At 37.7% G+C, this 25,185-nt stretch overlaps 2 protein-coding genes across 4 annotated transcripts in view; both read right to left on the bottom strand.

Moving 5' to 3' along the window:
* Nucleotides 1–2,806, bottom strand: part of LOC144053336 (apoptosis-stimulating of p53 protein 1-like) — a 58,615-nt gene extending 55,809 nt beyond the window's left edge. For both annotated transcript variants that reach the window (XM_077567743.1, XM_077567821.1), the window contains exon 1: nucleotides 2,614–2,806. In XM_077567743.1, coding sequence (XP_077423869.1) covers nucleotides 2,614–2,622 — 9 coding nt within the window. In that variant the 5' untranslated portion in view covers nucleotides 2,623–2,806. The remainder of the gene's footprint in view (nucleotides 1–2,613) is intronic.
* Nucleotides 2,807–10,737: 7,931 nt separating this feature from the next.
* On the bottom strand, nucleotides 10,738–17,960 carry LOC144053239 (protein tyrosine phosphatase type IVA 2-like). Of its 2 annotated transcripts, none has more exons than XM_077567531.1 (7): nucleotides 17,794–17,960; nucleotides 17,243–17,380; nucleotides 16,482–17,025; nucleotides 16,303–16,395; nucleotides 12,622–12,752; nucleotides 11,750–11,824; nucleotides 10,738–10,977 (listed from the first exon to the last, which is right to left on the bottom strand). In XM_077567531.1, the coding sequence occupies exons 3-7, from the start codon at nucleotides 16,575–16,577 to the stop codon at nucleotides 10,866–10,868; spliced, it is 507 nt and encodes a 168-aa protein (XP_077423657.1). In that variant the 5' UTR covers nucleotides 16,578–17,025; nucleotides 17,243–17,380; nucleotides 17,794–17,960; the 3' UTR covers nucleotides 10,738–10,865. The 2 variants fall into 2 exon arrangements, with proteins under 2 accessions (XP_077423657.1, XP_077423740.1); XM_077567614.1 differs by having other exon boundaries at nucleotides 17,316–17,380.
* Between the last annotated feature and the right edge of the window lie 7,225 nt (nucleotides 17,961–25,185).

The raw sequence follows: 25,185 nt of genomic DNA, 5'->3' as shown, positions 1-25,185 counted from the left end.
GCAGGGGTCAACGGCTCCCCTCTTTGGTGGAGATTTTCATGCATGCCAGATCCACCACACCAGCATCTATCGAAACTCAGACACAATCTGCTTCTTCCTCTAGCCATTGAATCTGTGGAGGCTGGTGTCTGTGGATCTCACTCTGCTTCGTCTGTCCTTCATTCCTTTCCTCAGTCTCTCCTTTGGTCTCTTGAGGTCTCCCTGATTTGTTGGAATTTAGATGTTTCTGGGGTTGGTGAAGGACTCTGGTTGGTGGCCCGGTGTCTGGTCGGTGCTGGATTTCACTTTCCTTTCTTTTCTTTGATCCTTCCTCGGGTCTCCTGACGGCCTCACGACTAAAGTGTTCGGTTTAGGTGAACAGTATGGGATTTTTTAATTGGTTTTAGGTGAACTAATGAATACACACTCACACGCACACACACACAGACACACACATGCACATACACATACTCACCCACATACAAAATAAAAATTTATTTAAAAATTTTAAAAAAAGAGAGCAATGATGATGTCATGTCAAATCGGTAAAATTATCGAATGAACAATACTGAGCTCTCCAGAAAAAGAAAAAAAAGACTGTGACTCAAGGTGTCTTCTAACAGCAATCCTCTTTTTTTATTGCCAAAAACAAAGACCTCAGTTTTGTTTTCGTTAAGCTGACGGAAATTTTGGTTCATCCAGTTGTTAATTTGCTCGAGGAAGTGACACAATACGCTACTTGAACTACTGTCATTTGGGGATAGTCAACATTGGTGTTCTAAGGCATTTGACCCAAAGGTAACATATACAGACTGAACAACAGTGGTCCAAGGACTGACCCTTGACGGAACCCGCATGTCAAGGCCATTCGATCAGATTCAAAATTTCCTATGGTCACAAAGTAACTCAGAAAGGACATGGAAGTGACTGACACCTTGTCCAGAGCACAACTGGATGGTAGCACAACAGAGGCAGAGTTGGTCTCTCAACAGTGTCTTCATGCTTAGCTTTGTGTCCCTGAGTAACCCGAAATATGCAGAACTGTTAATCCATCTCTATAGAGGACAATCCAGAAAAGCAGGGGGAAAGTGCCTCTTCCCGTTCAACATACTGAGGCTCCAAAAGCTACAAGAAGAAGAAGCAACAAAGGTCTGTCCATTCTGGTGTCACCATATATGCACACTTGTTGGTGTTCATTTATCTGTGTCATCTAATAAAGTGCATAAAGTGCAATCTGTAAGTACATGCAGTGCTATACTGGCCGGAAAATGAGTGTTGAGATTGACGACATGGTCAGGAAGTTTGCCAAAATCCAAAACACACTTCCCAGAAAGCTGGGAAGACAACAGAGCTATCATTTGAATAGGTGGCCTCAGACCTATTCACATTTGGAAGAAACCATTTTATCAAACTAGCGAACTAATACTCAAAATACATCAAAGTAGATTAAATCCTGAAATCATCATCAGGTCTGAACTCCCTGATCCGATACCGCCCACGGCAACGCAGACCCTTGTCCCATCAGAACTGCGTTCTTTACCATGTAGGTTGCCACAGAGGTCTGCACAGCCCCACTCATCTGAATGGTGTACCAGCGGGCAGGGAAATGTCATATAACCACCTGATAGACTGAATTTGTCATTTTTGCAAAAATAATCAGGACCGGGAATAGGCCAGAAGGAGATGTCTGGCTTAAGTGCTGTGCTGGTAACGTCTCTATTCTCATTTGTTTGTGCCTACAGCACGATTAGTTATTAATTTGATGGCACTTATATTGTGTTCAAACCTTTGATGTTGACAGTATGTTTGCATTTATAATTATGTTACATTACATTACAGTATTTCATAATACTTTAGTTTGTAAACATTCTTCCATTTTCTTAACCGCTTGTCCTCACAAGGATCGCGGGGAGTTTGTAAACATGTTATTGCAATAAAAGAAGGAAGATGTAACGTAACGAGGATTCCCTTACTTCTCTCGCTGCTTCCAGCAGTGTGTTTTGGGGGACAGTTATGGGTGCACTGCAGGAAGTGGAATATTAAATAATACTACAGCATACTTGAAAAAAAGTATTTTACACCAGTCACAGTTAGAGTGAGACAATTATTGGCATGCACATTCATACTGTCATTAAGTGGGAACTCGCTTGAAGCTAGGTGAGTGAACGACACTGTCCTGTCTAGGCTGTGTGGTCTTAAAAAATAATTGAAAGTTGTGTTTTTTACAGTACAAAAATTAATTTCATTTGTTAAATGCTGATGTTGCCTATTTTAAGATGAGTAATTTTGACATAGATTAAAATATAAATGGATACATCTGATTTGCAAATACATCATAACTCATTTTCTTGTCTGTATTTATTTATCAAGTAAGTCTATAATGTCTGTAATAAAAAATATTTATAATGATCCCGCAACCACAGATTTAAAATAAATAAATAAAGTAGGTCCAATTTTGGCTAGTGGACCACCGCTGATGTTTTGATATAAAAGTAGCCTACGTTAGTTAGTTCCATTTTCCTCCAACTTGGGCTTCAAGACAACTACTGAGCTTATCATTTCATTAATGGTTGTAGTTGGGTCATGTCAATAATCCATCACATGTGTGGTTCACCTCATCATTCGAAAACTCACCGGCAACATTCCTGCTGCTCACACGGCTCCTCCTGCCCAGTTTGAAAAATAACTTATTTCTCCTTAATGCTCCTCGCTGCTTCTTCCCAATTGTGTTCCTCGGTTCTCCCCCCGATACAGTCCCAGACTTGTTTCTCCGAGTGCAGCAGACATTCAGATGCATGCATGGAAAACCCAAAACTCCTGCTCCCTTCTTTCCTGTCAACCCCTCCCCCTCCCATTCCCTCCCCTCTCCCTTCCTTCCTCTCTGTGATCGTTCCACCCAGGGAATTCTCGCATGGTCTTGAAAAAAACAATATAGCAGTTGAAGAAAATAAGCGCATTTTATTCTTTGCTCATCAGTTGGCCGGCTTCGAGTATTGCAGTTTGAAGTGGGTAACAGTCCCGTCTTCCATCACATCTCCCCCGTTCAGCAAATAAAAGCTTGTGGCTTCGTTCAAAATGTTAAAAGTGAACACTGAACACGAAAAAAACAACAACAACTTAATATTCTTCGGACGTGCAGGTTTATTTATAGGACGCCCCCCTCCCGGCAGACTGTGGATTACTGTTTTATGTACGTCATCGTACAGCATCTCAATTAGAATTAGGTTATTAAATGATGCGTCAACCAGAAGTCTTCAATGTCCGCTATATAGTTTGTGCGTCTACAATTAACGGGTTTTATTTTCGTGTTCGAATTTATTGTATATGCAAGTCAGGACAGGTCTTGGTTGGGTGACAAAATATTCTGCAGTATATCAAAATGAATCATAACATGTACATGAGATGTTGGCACCCTCTGCTGTCCACAGGAGCCAACAACACCAATGCTGGAGATGTTGACCTCTCAAGTCCGATTGTTGTATTTTACGGTCCTTGACAGAAAGCTATTTTAGGATCCTCCATTCGTCTTAAAAACGTGAGATTCGCTTACTCAGCCAACTTTTGTCCACTGCCGCTCTTTTGTTGTAAAAATTCAATCAACCTTGAACCAGACATTTGGTTCCATCATGGAACAAATCACATGGACCTCCATGTGATGCCACTCTGGTATTGCAGTACACAATTATACAACAAGCACGTAGCCAGAGGCAATCAGTCATCTCCCTTTCGCTCTCACCATTGGTGGATGGGTGGGTGGATGGATGGATGGATGGATAGATGGATAGATAGATAGATAGATAGATAGATAGATAGATAGATAGATAGATAGATAGATAAACCCCAATTTGGGACTTTGTGCAAACTGTAAAATGTTATTTTCTTTTAAAATTTAATAATTTGCAAATCAAAATACAACAAAAACACATCTTCAGATTCACAAGGCAAAAATAGATCCTACCTAATCTATAGGCAGTCAAGCTATTAACTGACTCTATTCCCCCTTAAACATCTCTTTATGGCAATTTTAAAGGCGATAAGGGAACTCTCGTTCTTCACAAATAAAAGTAGACGATTCCAAGTCACACATGATGTGTAGCTGAAAGTATTTTGACCCATGTTTCTTTTCAATCCGACAGGAACTTGAATAAGGGTGTATTCAGACCAGAAAAGTCATTTAGTCCGCTTGTTTGGTCCGGAAAAAAAGCGGACATTATTTTTTTCGTTTGGTGCGGTCAGGGCCCAGGGCATTGGCGAACTAGGCGGTCGCCTAGGGCGCCATTTAGTGGAGGGGGCGCCAAATTGCAGGGAAAGGTCTCATAAAACGGTAGGAACTGACGTAAGTAACCGGCGTACTGCCATGCCAGTAGCGCTGTCTTCCAAGTGACGAGAAGTCGTGTGCGCGCCACAGGAAATAAGAGAAAAGTGAAGTTTACAACTAATTAGTGAAGGATTCTTTAGCACCTAGCTGAGAAGGAAAATGAGGTTCGTATTGGAGCAATGTTTTATTGTTTAACTAATATTGCTATATTACATGTTCATTGTGTAATTTACTGCATAATAAAACTTTACCGTTTTCGTCCACCGGAGTGTGCTAACGCTACTTGGTAAATATTTAGCAATGCTATTGCTCAAGATTGTTTTATTGACTAAAAATCTGTATTTCTGTATGGTTTATATTTGTTTTAAGGTATTTATAAAGGCAACAGGCAAGGTTAAAATGTTTATTTACAATATAAATTGTACTCAAGAGATTGTCAAGACTATAAAAAGTAATAATTTAAGGCAATTCATTTATAGAATATGGTAAGGTGACCAAATGTGTGGGAGGACAGACCATTTTCTTACATCCTGTTGGGGCGTCCGGGGGTTTTATAAATTCATGAAAATGTCCAGTTGGCATTGCGTGACTAATAGGAGGTGAAGTACACTGTGTAACTGCGACTGGTACCACAATTTCAAGGCCGGGGCAAGTGCCCTCTTTTATTGGAAATAGGAATATGGTCACCCTAGTATATGGCTTAAATACGGTAAAAGGATACACAAAACATACCGTTTGAGTTATTAATGGCAATTTTTGTTATTATTTGTATTGTAGCTCTTACAGTGTGTTCACACAAAGGAAGGTTTAATAAAAGTTGTGAACCATCAGTTGGAGAAAACACCTTTGTTTCAACCGAGGATGCTACAAAATATTATAGAGCATATATATTTTATTTATTTTACATTATTACATTACATTATTTATATGTTATATTATACCACATATATATTTTATATATATATTTTTAATGACTTCTAGTCCAAATAAATATGAGATCATGACCTGGCACCCTGAATCTGACCTGCTGCTGCTGTTTACAGTGAAAGGTAGGGGGAGGGGTCGCGCATCATGTCAGAGTGTTGGCGCTATTGATAGATGGATGGCTCGCTTATGTTGTTGTCCATACATCAAAAACCTTTACAATGAAAAGGTCCAAGCCCTCAGGTACATTAAGAAAGCGGCGAAAGGAGGAGGAAAAACGGGCCAAGGGTAGAGGCATGCATGTCAGTCAACCAGAATTGTCTATAAAAATAAACATTATTCAAAATAACGTTAATTTTCATCAATTTTTCCCGTCAATTAACAAAATGGGCATCCGTCATTGACCTAATTATTTGTATTACTTTTTATATGTATCTTACACAAATATATTGTACATAGTTTGAAAACATTTTGTAGTTAATAATGGCAGCACAAATTGCACTAAACAGTTGTATTGCACTGTACTTATGCTATTTATTTGTATTACTTGTTGTCTGGGGGGGCGGTTCATATTCGCACAGTTTTTTTGTTTGCTTGTTTTTTGCACTCAGTCACACAAAAACGCACACATACCAACATGTCTCCCAGGCGGGGAAGCGACAATCGTCACAAAAATTCACATGCAGGTCTCTCTACACGTCAACTTCAACTTCTGAAAACAATTGCCACAGTATTTTGGATTTTAAGGGCATTAAGTCTTTTATTCACCATACAGTGTGCTCGAGTGTTTACATACCCGAGTGTATGTACATTTTCAAACACAACAGTACATACGGAAACAAATAAAAAGGACCAGAAAAGAAACTAAGAAAATGATAGAACCTAAGACAAAATACAGGAGTATCAGAGATGAAGGAATTTTGGCAAAACTTGTGCTTTGTGATTGGAACAACAAGAATGTTTGCGTACTGTTACCATCTTGGTAAGTGTGCTCATGTGGTTGCACAGAGGCCAGCTAACACTACAGTTCAGCCAAGACCGTTACCATGCACATCACTCAACAGTTTAGCATGGACAGTAGTGATCCATTACCATGTTGACACAACACCAACAAAGGCCAGAAAACAAGGAAATAATTCTGACTGTAATCACAAATCACAATTTCTTCTTACAGCCAAGACAATCTACAAAATAGTTAGCATACTGTGCCATGTAAAAAGTATTTAACTCATTGCTGATGTCTTAAGTCTTTGCCTTACAGTAGTGCCATGCCATAGTATTAGCTCGGCCTTCAACTTTTTGACCTTTCGCCACATTTTAGGCCGCATGCATAAAGATATAATGTATAAATTATTATTATTATTATTATTATTATATGCATCCCTTTTTTTTATCCTGCCTTACACTTCTCCACAACTTGATCCCGGACCTGCTTGGTGTAATCCTTGGTCTTCACCATGATGCTTGCGCCACAATTTTCTTTTAACAGACCTCTGAGACCATCACAGAGCAGGTACATTTATACTGACATTAGATTACATATACAGGTGGACTCTCTTTACTAGGGATGTTCGAGAGAACTTCATTTCAGACCGATACCAGTATGAGTACTCAACTCTTGAGTAGGCACCAATATCAGTACAGTAGTACTTTTGATATAAATAATCCCCACCAAAACAAAAAACAATGACAGATAATTTTAAAGAATAACCATAAGGTAAATCCAAACATAGCATTTTCCCCTAAAATTGCATGAAATGAATAGGAAATGTCTATTCTTCTAATTTCTAGTTCCTGATCGTACAACAGCCAAAAGAGGGTAGCTAATACTGGTATCGGCCACCGTCGTGAAGACCGATACCTTAAAATAAGGCTGGTATTGGTACTCACCCATCCCTATTCGCCATCATCAGTCATTTAGGTCAACATCGGATCATTCGGAAATCATCAGGGAACTTCTTCAGTTAGCTGCATTTAAATAAAAGGTGGTGACTAATTTTACACCCCCTACGTTTCAGTTATTTATTTGTAGTTTAAAATATATACATTTTGTTTAACTTACGATTGTGTCCCACTTGATGTCAATTTTTAACAACAAAAAACAACAAAAATCTGGTCTTTATGTTTGAAGGCTGAACTGTGACAAAAGGTAAAAAAAATTCTGGGGTGAGTGGGGCTAATACTCACTGAGCACTTTAATCTGGCCATATGTGTATTGGTTTGATTATTTTACATACTTGTGGTAAACATACAAAAAATATATTAACTAGGAAGTTGGCAAATACTTTTTTCATGGCACTGTAGATTCAACAATTTTTACACCATTGCCCGTTAAAACTTGGTGACCACTGGCAAACTATTACAATACAAGGTTCCTCTACAAAGAAACAGTAACCTGGGACGAATAGTAGGTACATTTGAATTGTATATGACAGCAACATTTGCCTAAAACTAACATCTTAATAATTTCTAAGTCATTACCTTAAAGTAGCACTCAGGAACTTTCTAACCTTAATAAAACAATTTCCTAACTCTTCTGATGAAATATGGACTTAAAACTAGTTGAATGGTACCTTTACCATGGCCTGAAGGTGTCGGTATCATTTTTACTGGTACTAAACAACTGAGGAGGATGGTAGGAACACTGCCACACAAAAAAACTACAAATGTGCCGACTGCTTCATGGCATACATCACTTCCGCCTTTACCCATTCGTTACAAAGCCAATTTGACTGTCGTGAGCTCAAAAATGACGCAATGCGCTTGTCCTCATGGGAAATGTGATCTTCTTTCAGGCATAACATTACCACTTTTGTCCATATGGCACCGCTCTAATCAACATAAACTGAAAGTTCCTTAGTGTTGCTTTAAGTTTAATGTTATTTTTTTATTATTATGTCTCACATTTAGATGAGGGAGGAAATAAGAACATGAGAAGCCCTATAACTTGATTAGATGACGAAATGTTTACCCTGCAAAAGAAAGAAAGTGTATGCCTACTTTTGGCTCACCCTCTTTTACTCTCTGAAGCAGGGCTGTACGAAATTCAGAATTGAAAATGAATAGAATTTCGAATAGCAGGAAGTAGAATTGAAATTCATGATACCACATTAAAGTGTAATTAACAAAAGGTAAAGCTTCAATTTACATGCATTTCATACAATTATTATTGGAAGGACTTCATGTACACAATACTTATTATAGTACGTAACGTAGCAGTATATATTTTTTTAAATTAACATTAAAAGCTAGTGTTAATTTTATCCACCATTTATAAATTTAGTCTTAGTTTTAGTCCAATTTCAGTCCCGCTTGTTAGTTTTTAAATCGCAGTTAGTCAACCTCATCCCGTTTTATTTAGTCAATTTTTAGTCGACTAAAAATCTAGCATTTTAGTCTTTATTTTAGTCCAAGGAAACATAACTTAATTTGTCTACTTTGACTCAACAAAAACTGTCAACATTTTTATCTATCGGTAGTTTTAGTCAGGACAATCATTTTACCACTGTATATTTTTTGTCAAAAGATTATGTTGAACATTTCTCCCGGATCGAAAAGTATTTCACATGAAATTTTCTCAAATCTTTTTGATGAAAAACAACTTCACACACAATTACTGTACTGTATATCAACAAGTGGCTAATATGGCTCTATGCTACAAGATAGTAAATTAGCCAGCATTAGTTAGCAATCGGATTAACATTATTTTGGGAATATTATAGCCGTTGGACTAATGTTACGTAAAGCATTATAACTACAATTTTATTAGATTTTTTTTTTTTTTTAAACCTTTCACGGTGAATCGACCTCTGTCAGTCCCATGTGTTTGTGCATGTTGCACTTGCTAGCTGCAGATTAAAAAAAAAATGGGGGGGGGGTCACTGTTTGTCACAGTTACAGATTAGCAGAGACAAGATTTTACAAAATCATATAACTTTCATCTCGTTTTTGTTCATGAACTAAAATGTTCATAGATTTTAGTCCAATTTTTATTAAGTACATTTCTTTTCTTGTCTTCATTAGTCGCCGAAAATGCATACTGATTTAGTCCCAGTTATTGTTTGTGAATGAGGGATTTAGTCCAGTCTCGTCTAGTTTTAGTCCAGTGAAAAATGTGTGTTGACGCAATTATTTGTTTAGTTTTCGTTGACAAAATTAACACTATTGAACTCGGATAAAACAGATAATTAACAGTCCAATTTTTATTAAGTACATTTCTTTTCTTGTCTTCATTAGTCGCCGAAAACGCATACTGATTTAGTCCCAGTTGTTTGTTTGTTAATGAGGGATTTAGTCCAGTCTCGTCTAGTTTTAGTCTGGTGAAAAATGTGTGTTGACGGAATTATTTTTGTTTAGTTTTCGTTGACAAAATTAACACTATTGAACTCGGATAAAACAGATAATTAAAATTGCAAAACTTTTTTGTTTTATAAGATGGTAGAACAGCACTTAATTTCCCAGAAAAAAAAATCGAAGTCTTTAAAGTAGCTGCCAAAACATTTTGGACATTTTGTTTGGAGCACACTAGTAAAATACACTGCGTCTCATTCTCACTCATATGTGATGTGAAAGAGTTTCTCTTTGCATTGAATTCAATACTGCCTCTAATTCAATTCAAAGTCATCTATTGAATTGAATTCCTAAATTCTGAATTTTGCCACACAGCCCTGCTCTGAAACCATTGAATTTTTCTTCATGTGCATTTACATGCCCTCTGTCAGGTCATAAAGCAATCAGCAGACTGAGTGACGATGAGACCAATAAACTCATTTGCTCACAAAAACATATAAATGTTCTATTTTAAATATTACCAGTGTCCTGAAAACTTATTTATAAGTTGTTTTTTTTTAATGCTAGAGCATACAGAAGGATTTGATGCAGCCTCTGAACTGAAGAGAATGCTTAAATTGAAGAAGCAATGGTAGTTATTTAAAAAATGGCCAGCACGTAGCAGCGGAGTATAAGAGATCAAACAGTAGAGTTCAACATCAACCTGGACCAAGTCAAAAGTCATTTTGATTGCATTCTTCAATGTGATAGACCTCTTCCGCTGACATTTCTCGCCACAGGGCCAGAGGATCAATCAATATAACTAGTAAGACATTCTGAGGTGTTAGCTTTATTTTGTGCACAAGAGGAGCAAAGAATTGTGGCAGGACAACTCATGGCTGCTTTACCATGACATGCGCCTGCTCACAATACCCAAAAGCTTCCGAAAAATCCTGGCTAAGAAGAACAGTGCCTTGCTGCTCCCTATCAAACTGATTATTTTCTCTCTCTCTCTCTATCCCAAAATCAAAAGAATCATCAATGGCCGTGATGACAGAGCATCAGAATCTCAAGGAGTTCATGAAAGTGTTGCACAGAAAGCTGGAAAAGTGCTTTAGAGGCCAGAGGGATTACGCTAAAGAAAAAACTTGTGTTTTGGATTTGAAATAGTTGACAGAACTCAAAGTCCCAAAGATGAGAGGCAAGAAGTCTTGTAATCCACTACACAAGTGGAATTACTGCTTGAATAATCTTAATTAGATGTTTAACAGACATCTTCAATTTATTTAATAAAACGATCTCTTCAAAACAGGCTTGAAGCACTGATGAAACTGCAGTGAAGATTTATCGGGGGACGCTGTGTGCTTGTCGACGTTTACTGTATTGTGCAACTCTGACCGTTAGCATCTTTGGAGCGCAAGCACAGTTTTGCTTTGTAGTTTTCCAGGTAAAGCAGCTGCTTTGAGTTGAATGCACCACGACGCTTCCTGAAAAAACAACATTTCACAGAACAACATCATGATGCTTGAAACTACGGCTTGAAATAATCACGACTATTCAAACGATTATTTATTTTTAAAATGTTTAATGTTTAAGCATTTAAAAATATTAAGACCAATGAAAAAAAACACTATAATTTTTGGGATCAAACAGAATTTATTATATTTATTTATTTATGTTCGCAAAACCTTGAAGTTGAGTGCAGCTTGTGCACTAGGACGATCATTTATTTTTTGGTACAAAACAAGAACATTTTTACACATTTAAAAATATTAAGACCAATTACAAAAATAAAAACATTATAATTATGTAAGTTCCTTTTGGACCAAACAGAATTTATAATATATATATATATATATATATATATATATATATATATATATATATTTTTAAAATAATATTTATTCATTTATGTTCACAAAAACTTGGAAGTTGGAGTGCAGCATGTGCACTGTGCAGTAGGACGATCATTTACTTTTGGGTACAAAACAAGAAAAAGTTTTAACGTAATAAACAAAAAGTATTAAGACAAATACAATTTCTTGAAACGCTATAATTATGCAAGTTCATTTTGGATTAAACAAAGTTTATTAATCATTTTAAAATAAAATAAAAATAGTGCAAATTAGTATTAATCTTTTTTTTTACGATTTTGCAGATTTTTTAATTGTGGAGTGTAATAATTGAAATTGAAATTGAATTTTGACTTGAAACTGAAAATAATAGCAAAAATGTGGCATTGTGTGCTCCTGTACTTACAGTCTTATGAAGTGAACGGCATCTTCATACGGCATCCCACACTCGATTAGAGCAAGGGCTACCAGCACTGGAGCTCTGGAGACAAAAAGTCAATTCCAACAATAAAGGAATCTATTTGTACACTTCGGAACGTGCCTAGCATACTTCATTTAGAGAGAGGCCTATCATCAATCATTCTACACTAGTGGTGCCCAACATTTTTCCTGTCAGGGACCAGTTCATGGTAGTGGGGTTGTCCTGCTGCAGAACCTAAATGCGCTTGAGGTCATGAACGGAATTCTGGTTGAGAGCATAATTTGTGGTTTCATCAAGCACAGCAATTCGTCCAGGTCCTGAATTACCAAAGCAGCCCCCCCCCCCCCAAAAAAAAAACGTTCATTTGCCATTTGCAAGTTTATAAAGTGAAGTAGCAAATTTGTGAGAAAAAAAAACAAATTAACTTAAATGCTTGATCCTCAGAGTGTGGACGTTCGCAAAGCAAGGCATCTATAATGTTGCTGGCCGTACCCAATGCTTCAAAGAGCGAATGCTTAACATAATATGGTTAATCTCTGCTAAAGCAATTACTATCTCCTTATTTGAAAACCCGACTGAAAAGTCTTGGCACAAACATATGAGTAGTACGGTACGTGTATTTCTTGTAAGTTTCTGAGTTTTTTCTCACAAACTTGCCACTTCATGAACTCGCAAATTTGAGTTTTTTTTCTCGGAATATAGCCCCCACCCTCTAAAAAATATATATATTTCTACGTGGCCCTAAGACTGCGTCGTAAAAAAGGGAAAACTGCACACACACAAATTGGAAACAGAGGCAAATATTTGTTCACTGCACTACAGTACGTTAATCATGCCTCTCGGCAGGGCAAACATACCGTCCCAGTCCAGCAACGCAATGCACAGCCACACAGCTGCCAGGCTCGTCTCGAAACTTTGCCTGCAAAAGACTCAGCCAATCTTCAACCACTTGATCTGGGGGGGCAGAGCCATCTTCAAATGGCATATCCTGGAATAGAGAATGTGGATTTAGGGAAACATCATCGCTACCGTTTTATGTTCTGTCTAGGAAATCTCTGGTATTCAACATAGTGAAATGCATTGTGGGAGTATTCAAATTAACGTTCACGTCTGAGGGAGTGACTTTATCGTTTTCACCGCATTGAGACTTGCATGTCCAACAGGGAGGGAAGGAGCTGAATTAGCATTTTCAGGATGCAGGTACAGTCACTATTTTGAGTTTGTCAGCTAAAAACACAAATATTAAGGTTTGATATACTCTCTGTTCAGTCGACAGTGATATCTACGTAACTTCAATAACACCAGGTCAAAAAAATAAATAAAATATGGAATGGATCGAGCAGGGCAGTATTTATTCAGTCACACCATATTGTGTGACTGGAGGAGTCCCCCAAATTTAATTGCTATGACAATGTACACTATAAATGTTGAGTTTTGCCATTATAACATTAATAGTTAAATATGTCAAGTAAACAAGACTGTTTAATTTGGAAATTATTTAAGAAATTTATTTTAGTTTAGTGAAAAGTGGAAAGACTTTTTGTTTTGTTTTTCATTAAAAAACAAATAGCAACTGTTACTTTTTTTTAAATTAAAATAACTATAAGTCAAAAAAGTTGCTGTCAGTAAATATTTTATTATTAATAAAAACACTTCCAATTAAGTGGCAAAAATGGGCGTCATTTTTAATCATAACCAGGGATGTCCGTATCTGCTAATTGTAACTATTGAAAGTAACCCGTAATCTATGCTTATATTAGGGGGTGTCTAATTTTTTATTTTTTTGCAGAGGACCAGATTTGGTGAGGTGAAAATGTGTGGGGGTGACCATTCAGCTTCCAGTTGCTTTTATTTTTCACAGCGTTTGTTGCCAGTCACCTTGTCGTAGTTTTGAATGTTTCGTCTGGTAATGAGTCTTGATATTAAATTTATTGAAAACAGCCACAGTCATTTGTCAAAATTAGACAGAGACAGCTGTTTCCTATTCGATTGAAAAAAACAAAAACGCCAATTCACACTTGTCCTGGAAGCAACGACCCTCCTCTCTGTGAATTTTCCTTTTCTTCACTACAGTCTCCATTTTGGAATTGGGCTGGAAAGAGTCACAAAAGGGTCATACAGCGAGGGGGGTGCGTTGCTCGGAGCATATTTCCAAATGCACCCGAGAGCGTGGCCAAAGGTCTGGTTCTTCTGGTTAAATACAAAACAGTTTCTTTGTACATGTATATTTTCTACTGTAGTCAACAGTCCTGGCGGGCCACACTTTTATGCCAAAGGTTGCAGGCCGGTGGAAATCTGAACACAGGCTGCAATTGGCCCCCGTGCCCGACTTTGGACATGTCTGTCCTACAGGGTTAGCTGCATGCTATCTGCGGAATAGTGTACATGTGTATAGTACACTATAACACTAGTGTTTATTTGGAGTGGAATTTTGCTACGTGCGAAACTTCCTAATATAATAAACATTTAAAGATTAAATGTTCACACTTCACCTGTAATTTGTCAGATTTACAATAGAGTTTTGAATGGCTTGGGAAAAATATGATTTTTCTTAATCATTAAACCAATACATTTTGTTGGCAAATTGTTTCTTCACTCTAGGTATGTAGCCATTTTGCCACGTGCCAAACTTCTTAATATAATAAACATTTATAGATTAAATGTTCACACTTCACCTATAATTTGACAGATTTACAATAGAGTTTTGAATGGCTTGGGAAAAATATGATTTTTCTTGATCATTAAACCAATACATTTTGTTGGCAAATTGTTTCTTCACTCTAGGTATGTAGCCATTTTGCTACGTGCCAAACTTCTTAATATAAAAAACATTTACAGATTAAATGTTCGCACTTCACCTGTAATTTGACAGATTTACAATAGATTTTTGAATGGCTTGGGAAAATTTTATATTTTTTCCTGATCATCAAACCAATACATTTTGTTGGCAAATTGTTTCTTCACTCTAGGTATGTAGCCAAACCAGTCTGCAAAAAGAAATTACAAGGGGGTATTACTTTATTTTTTGGGAGGGGAGCATTGTTTCAGTGTTTTATGGTGCCTTCAGTATTTTGTGTTATTTTATTGATACATATTTCAATACTTATTCACTTCCCCAAGTCTTGTTATTAATTTGCTAATTTTAATCGTATTTGCCTTGTATACTTACTTGCTAATGATAATTATTATAATTAATTTATTTTGTGTTATTTTCTTTCACTTGTCTCTACTGCAAGACTGATTTATATTCCATGTGCAACTCTTGATATGCAGCAATGGATGTTTTAAAGAGCTTTATAAATAAAGTTGAGTTAAGATATATCAATAATATACAATAACGATATGTGGGGTCAGTGGAAAAACTAAGCAAAATACCAATCCAAAAGGATGTGTAAAAGTGCTTCTTCTTTTTTTTTTATTAGAACTTGATGACAGTTATCAACATTAACAAACTTGGCAATAATAAAAAAAAAAGAGAATTCAACTCACTCATTTTACTGGAACTGTGCTTAGTGATAAATAATTTTATGCTCCAATATAATTGTTGTTTTGTTTGTGTGCCTGCGTGAGTCTGTTAACCGCATTATTATACAATTTATCCATGCATGTGTTGTGTGGCTTGACTGATTAAAATAAGTTTGCCACTCACATGTGAACGTTGTAACCAGTGGACTCGGGGTTCCCAAAGATGTTGTGTCAGCCTGGATCAAGTTTGCCGTTTGGTGGCTCCCATTACAATACGTTGTTTTGCATCATTTGTTTTAATCCACAAAAAGACAGCGGCATGACGTACTCACTGCACGGTCATTGGAACAGCGGGCGCGCGCGCTGCTCGTTAACCCGGAACTAGATTTGTCTGATGCGCGTCTCCAGAGCGCTCGTCTCCCCGGATGCCCCACCGCCGATTGTCATTGGCTAGTGAAGGGTTATATTTAAGATTTGTAATCTTTTGCGTGTTCAAATCATTCAAAGATGAGATTCCTGTGAAAAGGCTCCTTGCAAGGAGAATTTATTACAGAGATCTCTGGTCACACAATTGCATATCACCTAAGCAGTGTCATCCAATGTGTGTGTGCTCCTTTGCCCACACAGCCTCTTTATTCAAAACATGAGGAAACGCCTCTGTCATCCCGTGAGGTACAGAATGAGTTTGCATTTTCCCAGTAAACTAGATCGTCCTTGAACTTTTAAAAACCGGATTTCTGACGAACAGCAACTATACTTCTTAGATAAACATAGAAACATATTAACTTTCTCATGTCTGGGAAAACAGTAGAAAAGATAGCAAGAATGTTAAAAGCATTACTCATCAGGTTATATTAGGTCAACATAATTACACCTTCATCAACACATCTATAATGAAATCGAAAACAGGTAAAATGTAAAATAAAACAAAAAATGTTAACAATGTCAACACTAGCTTTAGCATCCTAGAGAAGAACCAAATTTTTGGGGTCTGTGTTTGTGCTCAAATAGAAAAGTAAATAAAATTAAGGTTAATTAAGTTTGGGAAAATCTGGTCTAAATGTATCACTCACCAGGACTCGAATGCCTTCTTGTTCCACCGGCGCTTTGTCATAAGTAGCAGCACACACTCTTACCAGGGTGTTAGCGCTATATGCCTTGAGATCCTTTAAATCAACACATACAGATATCAATATATGACACAATAATCTCTTCAAACAATATATCTTTTTTTTTTTTAACTTTGCTCTACCTCTATAAACCTTCCAAGTTGTGCATTGGTGGGGTTGTGCGTGATGAGGAACCGTAAACAGTCATAGGAGATTTCCACTGGTGCAAGTCGGTTCATTTTTACACTGGCAGAAGTGTGCTACTTAATAGAGAATTGCAAAGGCTTTGTGAAATACAAGGATGATTGGTCGAGAAAATCTTAGGACTGAACAAGATGGGAAAACTGAAATCAAATAAAAAAAAGCTCAATCCAGGCTTTCTTTAGGAAACGTCAACCCATCCAGAGAAGTATATATTAGGTTGAGACCACAAATAAACAAAGGCTTTGCTGATTTCTTCATGTGGTTTAACAGGATGGCAGGGAAGTCCTGCAAAACAGTGATACCGTGTGTTATATTTAAATATTTTTCTGATTATTTACGTTGACGTAACTGTGGGTATGCGTGTGTGAATGGCAGTATTTTTCGACTTTCTGGTATGTGTGGTTCACTTGTCCACAATGAGCAGCAGGTGCTGGGCTTGGCAGAATTCCCTTTCACGCCTTGCAACTGCCATACATGAGCAGCCTGAAAAGAGAGAAAAATAATACTTTTGTGTTGTTCTTTCAATGTAGTTTTTAAAAAGTTCTAGTGGTTGTGTTCTTGGTGGCAAACTTGCAAGCCTGACATAAAGTTCTTGTGCCATGGGGGGAAGCTAATTTCTGAGGTTTGACTACAGACAATGAATTTTTTTTTTTTTTGGGGGGGGGGGGGGGGTAAAAACGTTAACTCAATAATTACTCACTGTGATGTGAGCTGAGGAGACAGTTCATTGAGCACACACAGGACAATGTGACGGCTGCTGGATGTAGACCCACCATTGATGAAGATGCCGGTGTTTTGGTTCTGCTCACGGCTAACGGCCTGCTAGCTTGCTGCTAATCTGTTGTGCAAGAGAACACAGTAGCTAAGGGTAGCTGCAATGATACGTTTCAGGGAAGGCTTATTTAACAAAACGACGAAATCATTTTAAGCAATAGTGATAATAGGATGTTGTTTCTAATAATAGATTACAATATTCAATGCATCACTTGCAGACAAGTGACATTGGGGGAAAAAACGAGTCTAGGTTTGAGATATTTGGCCAAATTTCATTGATAGCTACAGCCCATAAACTGACTAGTATGCCAAATAAATGATTACCAAAAATGAGTTATTACTGTACTCAAGTTAACTGATTTACAATGTAACGTTCACGAGGCGTCTGACGTGATAATATAGCCTACTAATATGACATTCTGTGCAAAAACATCGCATGTAACACAAAACAAAAACGTTTAATCAAACTGTATTTACAGCTAATTTGGTCCGAAGGGGTCCTGGGAAGGCAGGTTACAAAAAGCAGGTCACAACAACCAGGTTCCAAAACAACGCAATGCAACCGAGCTCGAGATGGTAAATGGCCCCGCCCGCTCCCTACGAGACGAGTGCGACCTTCTCTTTCTTCTTCTTCTCCTCGTGAAATTTATTTAGCGGTTGGCAAACCAATGCATTTCCGCCACCTACCGGACTGAGGTGTGAACGTTTGTAGGGCTGGGATGAAACACTTACGGTGCTGAAAAGTTTTGGAACCCTGCAGGCAAGGTCAGATTTTTTGTATAAATTATTCAAATAACCTTATTAAATGTTTAGTCATGCCCAAATCTACAATGCTGACATTGAAAATAATTGACTTGAACAAAAAGAATGATAATAGTGTCATTCATTCTTGAACAAAAGTTGTTGATTTAAGAAAAACTGTGAAACGTATGTGAAACTCTTACTTAATTGGACATTGCACCTCCTTTTGCAATGAGAACTTCATCCAAACACTTTCTTTAGTGATTTATCAGCTTTTCACAACTACTTTGGGGGAAATTTTGCCACTCTTCTGAGCAAAATGCAGCCAGTTGAGAGAGGTTGGATGGGTGTCTAGCATAAACTGCCCGCTTCAGGTCCCGCTACAGTACTTTGAAAGAATTGAAGTCAGGATTTTGACTGGGCACATCCAGAACATGAATCTTGTTGTTCTTAAGACATTCGTTGGTTGTATTGCTGGAATGCTTTGGATTATTGTCATGTTGCATGATCCATCGTCTACCAGGCTGTCACAAAGGACGGCTTCAAGTTATGTTCCAGGATTTCACAATATTCCTCTGAATTCATGATTCCCTGGATTATGTGGAGTTGTCCAGGTCCTGAGGATGAAAAGCCAGCTCAGAACCTAACATTCTCACCACCCTGCTTCACTGTAGGGAGAAGGTTCTTTTGCTGGTATGCAGTGTTGACTTTTCACCAAACATGACTGTTTTAGTTGTGACCAAACAGTTCAATTCTGTCCACAGAAAGGACTTCCAAAAAGCTTCAGGTTTGTCCAGGTACTCGTTGGCAAAATTGAGATGGGCAGCTTTGACCTGTTTTATGAGCGGAGGCTTCTACCTAGCAAGCCTTCCATGAAAGCCTTGTCAATTGACTTTTCTTCCGATTGTTGAAACACGCACATGTGTCCCAGATGCAGCAAAAGAGGTCCACAAATCCCTTGATGTGATGTTCGAGCTGGCTTTTTACCTGAATTATAATTTTTCTTGTGGTTCTTGCTGATATTGTAGAAGGTTGTCCACTTCTAGGCTGGATTGTAGTAATTTCCTCTAGTTGCAGAGGATCTGCTTCACATTGGAATGAGAAAGCAAATTTTTTTTAGATGATTCTATAGCTTTCCCCAGACAGATGTGCTGTCACTACCCACTTCCTGAAGTCCCCTGAGATTTCTCTTCCTCTCAGCATGACTGACCTGTATGGGTTCACCTGGCTGGGTTATGTGGTTTTGTCTCTGTTTCAGTCAGTGATGCACATTTTCTTTGCTGAACCGCTCACATTTCATTGGTCCATTTCAGTGCTTAGTTTACCTACCAATTTTTAACTTAGAACATGAAAGTAAGGTTAATAGTATAAATTAGATTACACATTTTTTCAATTTTACTCAAATAAGGTGATGCAAAAATGACTAAATCTAGTACTTTTTATGGCCTCCACGATTTTTAATCACAGCACAGCTTCTAGGCATGAAATGAACACGCTGGCAACATTTTGTTGCATCAATCTTTTTCCATTGTTCAAGAATAACCTCTTTTAGCGACTGGATGCTGGATGGAGAGCGATGCTCAACATTTCTCTTTAGAATTCCCCATAGGTGTTCAATTGGGTTCAAATCAGGAGATTTACTTGGCCACTGAATCACTTTCACCTGGTTCCTCTTCAGAAATCCAATAGTGGCCTTAGATGTGTGCTTAGGATCATTGTCATGTTGGAAAAATGCACGACGACCATGGGCACTGAGTGATGGCAGCATATCTTCTTTCAAAATTGAGCAATACGGCTGTGAATTCCTGACGCCATCAATGAAATTCAGCTCCCCGACACCAGCAGTACTCATGCAACCCCACATGAGGACACTGCCACCACCATGTTTCACTGTAGGCACCATGCATTTTTCCTTGTATTTGAAGAGGAATAAATTTATTTGTCCTCTTTGCGTGTTCCAAAATTTGAAGACAGATTTAATGTAAGAAAAAACACCTTTGCAAAAATGATTTAATAAAAAAAACAGAGATCTCTGGACATCGTGACAGACTCCAAACATCACGTAACAGGTGGAATTTCAGAGTCCGAATGTGTCTCTTCCGCGTGTAAAATGGCTTCTTATAGTTAAACAGACCGCCTCTCTTTCATTTGTAGACAAAACATACTCTCTGGGTACTTTTCCGTGAGCGATGGCGCAAACAGAGTCAGGGGTGTGTGTGTTCGAAGCAGATTTTATTCTCAAGGACTAAATGTGTTTTCGCACAGAACACTGAGAAGGAATTTTTTAGACCAAACAATATGTTCCAGCTTAGTTCAAGGTCAAATTATACTGAGTTCAACACTACCTCACATCTACAAAACATTTCGACAAGGTTAATATAAAGAATATAAATGTTAATAATGTATAACAATGGTTAATATATGAAATAAAGAATTTAAATGTTAATAATATCTAACATATTCCTCACCTATGTGATGCCATACAGTTTTGAAGGCATCATTTCCAAAAACATTTATCTTGGTCTCATCACTCAAGAGTATAGAGTCCCAGTAGTCTTCATCTTTGTTAGCATGCGCCCTGGCAAACTCTAGGCGTGCGTTTTTGTGCCTGGGCTTTAGGAAAGGCTTCCTCCGTGGACGGCACCCATGCATGCCATTCCTCTGCAGTGTATGCCATATTTTGTCATTGGAAATAGTCACCCCAGTTTGGCTTTCTATTTTCTTAGATAACTGCAGCGAACTTACATGTCGATTTTCTTCCACCCTTCTCATCAGAAGACGCTGTGTTGAGTTGTTAACATCCGTGGACGACCTGGACGTCTCTGTGAGATGGTTGCAGTTCCATCTTTTTTACATTTTTGTACCACTTTTGCTACAGTATTCTGACTGATAAATAAAGCTTTGTTGATTTTCTTGTAGCCTTCAACTTTGCTGTGTAAAGAAATTATTTTCTTTCTCAGATCTTGTAATATTTCTCTTCCATGTGGTGCCATTGCTAAACAGCATGAAATGGGAAACTGTTTTCTTTAAGTAACACCCCATTTATATCAAACTGTCTGCTTGACGCTTGTGTCATGAATTATGAGACTCAACTAGGCGTATCTAGTGTAAAATCTGGGCTTTTTGGGCTTTGCTCCAGAGACGTTCTGTGGGGTGTACTCATTTTTGCATCATCCTAATTTGAGTAAAACTGAAAATTTAGTTCTCTAATTTATATTATTAACCTTACTTTCATGTTATAAGTTTAACAGATGTTATATAAATTTTGTCTGGTCATCATTTTGGAAATAGTTTTTGTCTTCATTGACATAATGTTTAAAGTTTAATTATATGAAGGGGGTTTACTCATTTATGCTGAGCATTATATATATATATATATATATATATCCTAATACAGCATTTTCTTTCTTTAATTTCTAAAGTGTAGTTGCTAATCGTAAAATGGCCACAAGAGGTCGGCGAATCCGGCGATACTGGTATCAGTCACCTTTGCGAGTACCAATACCTTGAAATAAGGCCTGATATTGCCTCGATACTGTTACTCACCCATCCCTACTTTTGAGATGCCATTTTTTTGCTTGAGTTAGAGTTTATCTCTCAAGGCTTATTTTTTTTGTTTGCATTTTAAATTGTGTTTGGTTGTTTTCACAATTCTGATTCCATATTGTTTGGAGAAATGAGTCGTCTGTCCTCCATGTTGTCATTCTATACAGAGGATGCAGAGGTACAGTAGAGGTGGCAAAAGTATACTCACAGTCAGTACTTAAATAACAGTTTAAATCATAGATGGGGAATTTAAACACTGGAGGTTGACAAAACTTTTTTCATCAGCGCTACTGGGGGGCACATAGGAACACACACTTTTTTACAAGATGTTAGTAAGATTACAATGTCATTTTCAATATGGACAAAATACATGGATATGTACAGCATCACAGTATAGTTCATGCTTGATGCATGTATAAAATATCCAACCTTAATGTCATACATAAAAATTACCATAAAAGGATGACCAACATTAAGTGCAAGAACTCATTTTGTGCAAAATCAACTCACACAAACTTTTAATATTATTCAGGAATTATGTTTGTCCTGCATGATATTCAAAATCTGCAAGAATTTAGGGCTATTATTCACATTGCAGTTTAAGACCCGGTGCAAGCACAACTAAGCAATGTCTGCCATCTCGTGGTGAATAGTGATATTACAATTTTACACTACACAAGTAAACAACCATGTTTATAATCTCTCTCTCTCTCTCTCTCTCTCTCTCTCTCTCTCTCTCTCTCTCTCTCTCTCTCTCTCTCTCTCCCTCCCTCTCTCCCTCCCTCCCTCCCTCTCTCCCTCCCTTTTGCACGTGGCGTCACCGCTCTCATGGGAATGCCCCCTCCGGGACGGTGGACGGCAAAAGAACCACTTGCCTGTATTGTAACCATTGAATCTCGTACAGTGTAAAGTCCTTTATCTAATCGATTATCTTATAAAATGTCATATCTTGCTGTGCGGTCGGTTGCACAGATAGACAAAGGAGTAAACCAAATGTTGCTTTTTATCGCATACCTACTAATGGAAGAAAAAAGACGTCGATTGATAGCAGCAATCAACAGAAAGGACTGGCAGCCCACAAAGTAGTCACGGATTTGCAGCGATCATTTTTTGCGAGGTTAGTAGATAAATGTTGTAATTAGTAGATAAATGTTCATACATTTTACTAGTAAACGTATACTTTAACAAAGATTGTAACAGAGGTGTCGAATTGTTTGAAATCACATTAACGAGCCAGATAGTTAGCATCCACTCCAACTGCACGAACACAAAGCTTAGTTTTAAAATGTACCTTCTTTAAAACTATAAAGTGCATTTGACTGTTAAATAATGGGGGATTTCGTCATTGTGCTTGGAGTTTTTCACTCTGGAGCCGGCCGGAATCATATTCATAGCCTGCCACTACGAGAGTCATTTCTTCCATGCTAGTAAACATAGTAACATAACATCATCACAGCGTTTCAATATAGAACGGACTGTGTAAAAATAAGTCTGTTAGCATGGCAAACAAGTTTTACCTTTGCATTACGAGTTATATTGTCCCCCGGTGTGAGCGTAGCAACTTGTCTCAGAGACTCAGCCAGCAACAAGCTTTTGAATCAGCCCCGGTGTAAGAAGAGACGGCATTGACTACATAATGATATGGGTCGTGCGCTGTGAATTTCAGAAGGTAAGGGGCTGTTTTCAAACTAGCGATTTCCAACTTAAGTAAATATCGCGCTCTATGAGTCCCGACTAAATGTGCAACTTCGACTGACAGACAACCTTCAGTTGAAGTAGAGATTCCATGGCTCGATGGGCAATAATAACTTTTAATTTGTAAAATAACAGTCGCTAAGTTACTAGTCGCTCCAGGTCACGTCCACTTCCATTCAACAATCATATCCTTCTGCCGTCATAGGGCAATCACATGATCACGTGACGTCAGCGCAAATGGTCAATAGATGCAGACTGAATGTCCATCCCTGCTCTACATATTTGTGTGAAGAAGAAAAGTCTTGTAAAGTACTTATTCTACACCTTAAGTAAAAAATTGTGCTTAAGTTCAGAAGTGAAAATGTATTCCCCCCGTCAACTGTACAATACAGGGTGAACTTGCTTCATCTTTGCTGATGTAGTGAACTAACTGTGAAAAAATAACAATTGAAAAATATCTCATTTGTTTTTCATATTACCAGACATTTTCAACACACACAAAACAAACAACTGGTGGTTTTTAGGATGACATACAAGACACGACACACTCCCCGTAAATTATTGACCCAGTCAGTGTAGTTAAGTAATTTCAGTATTACTCTAAATACTGTTTCTAAATTAATTAGAGACTCTAAAAAATATATATGCACATTTAAAATTTACAATGACCAACACCACCTTGGCAATAAACAAATACCATAATGTTGAGGGGTGTGAGACAAGTCAACAGAGACCAATTACAGTACATTTTGATCACCATGACATAAGCAATTTATATTGTCAGAAACAGCAGAGAATTGTGGATAATAATGGAAGTACCAAAACAACTTTTTCAAATAAATGAGAAACTGATTTTTTGATGTGCACAATTAAGTGACACAGTGATGTGAGGATTGAACAAGTTGTTTTGTGATATTCAAATCTGATCTGAGAAATGTTTTAACGCGACTGAGAAAAGCCGTAAGACAACTGAGATGCTGGTTAATTATCATTATGATGACATGAGAATGACTTCCGATCAAAGCATTAAAGAGCAGGAAGGGTTTCCATTTTTAATTCAATTCAAAAACCGGTTTTCCCCAGTAAGTTCCTCACATAGCTAGATAGCTAGAAAGATGGTATCTCACATAAAGACTACAGCTAAATTTGTACTGTAAATTCCGTCATTTTTAATGATCATTGTCAACTTCTGGTGGCTTTTTGTTGACTTGGCCATATTTTACACCTACGCTACACCTCTTACAGCGGTAGGCCTATACAATTTTCTTTTATCAGTTTAATGGATTTCTACACATTTTTTCTGTTTACTGTCCCTGTCACTGATTTTTGGTATAGCACCACATCCACCCAACTTCATTAGGTTCGGGGGTTATGTTTAATGAGAGGCGGGGGTACAACCTGTAATGGTCGCGCATCAATCTCAGGGCTGGGAGTATAACAAGCAGTCATTTACTGACTTTTAATGAAGAAAATTTGGCTGAACAAACTGTTAAGAGGTACTGTAAGTAGGTAGGAAGAAGTTATATACATACCACTAAGAAAAGGAGAAGATAATCATTGTATTGTAATAATGTTCGTACACTGATGGGATTTACAGAGTCCCTCAAAACATTTCATTCCAGTAAATTCATATTCTGTGCGGGACAGAAGGGTGTGGCTCCCCGTAGCACACACTACGTTTCCCTAAAAGCACACACTCAGGCGCACATTCACAAACGACTTTTTACATGGGTAAGTAAAGCTTAAATCTGACTGTTTCTTTCTCGCTCCTTTGGGTATTTTATTATTTATTATCTCTCTCTGACAAGACAGGGCGTGCATGTGTAGGTGTGTGTGTGTATGTGATGACGTAAAAGCTGCTGAATCTGGTTTGGCAAGATTTCTGGA

The sequence above is a fragment of the Vanacampus margaritifer genome, chromosome 1 (genome assembly GCF_051991255.1).
Source record: "Vanacampus margaritifer isolate UIUO_Vmar chromosome 1, RoL_Vmar_1.0, whole genome shotgun sequence".
In the NCBI taxonomy this organism is placed as follows: Eukaryota; Metazoa; Chordata; class Actinopteri; order Syngnathiformes; family Syngnathidae; genus Vanacampus; species Vanacampus margaritifer.
The sequence above is the reverse complement of the archived record's forward strand: the minus strand, read 5'-3'. Positions and strand labels throughout refer to the sequence as shown.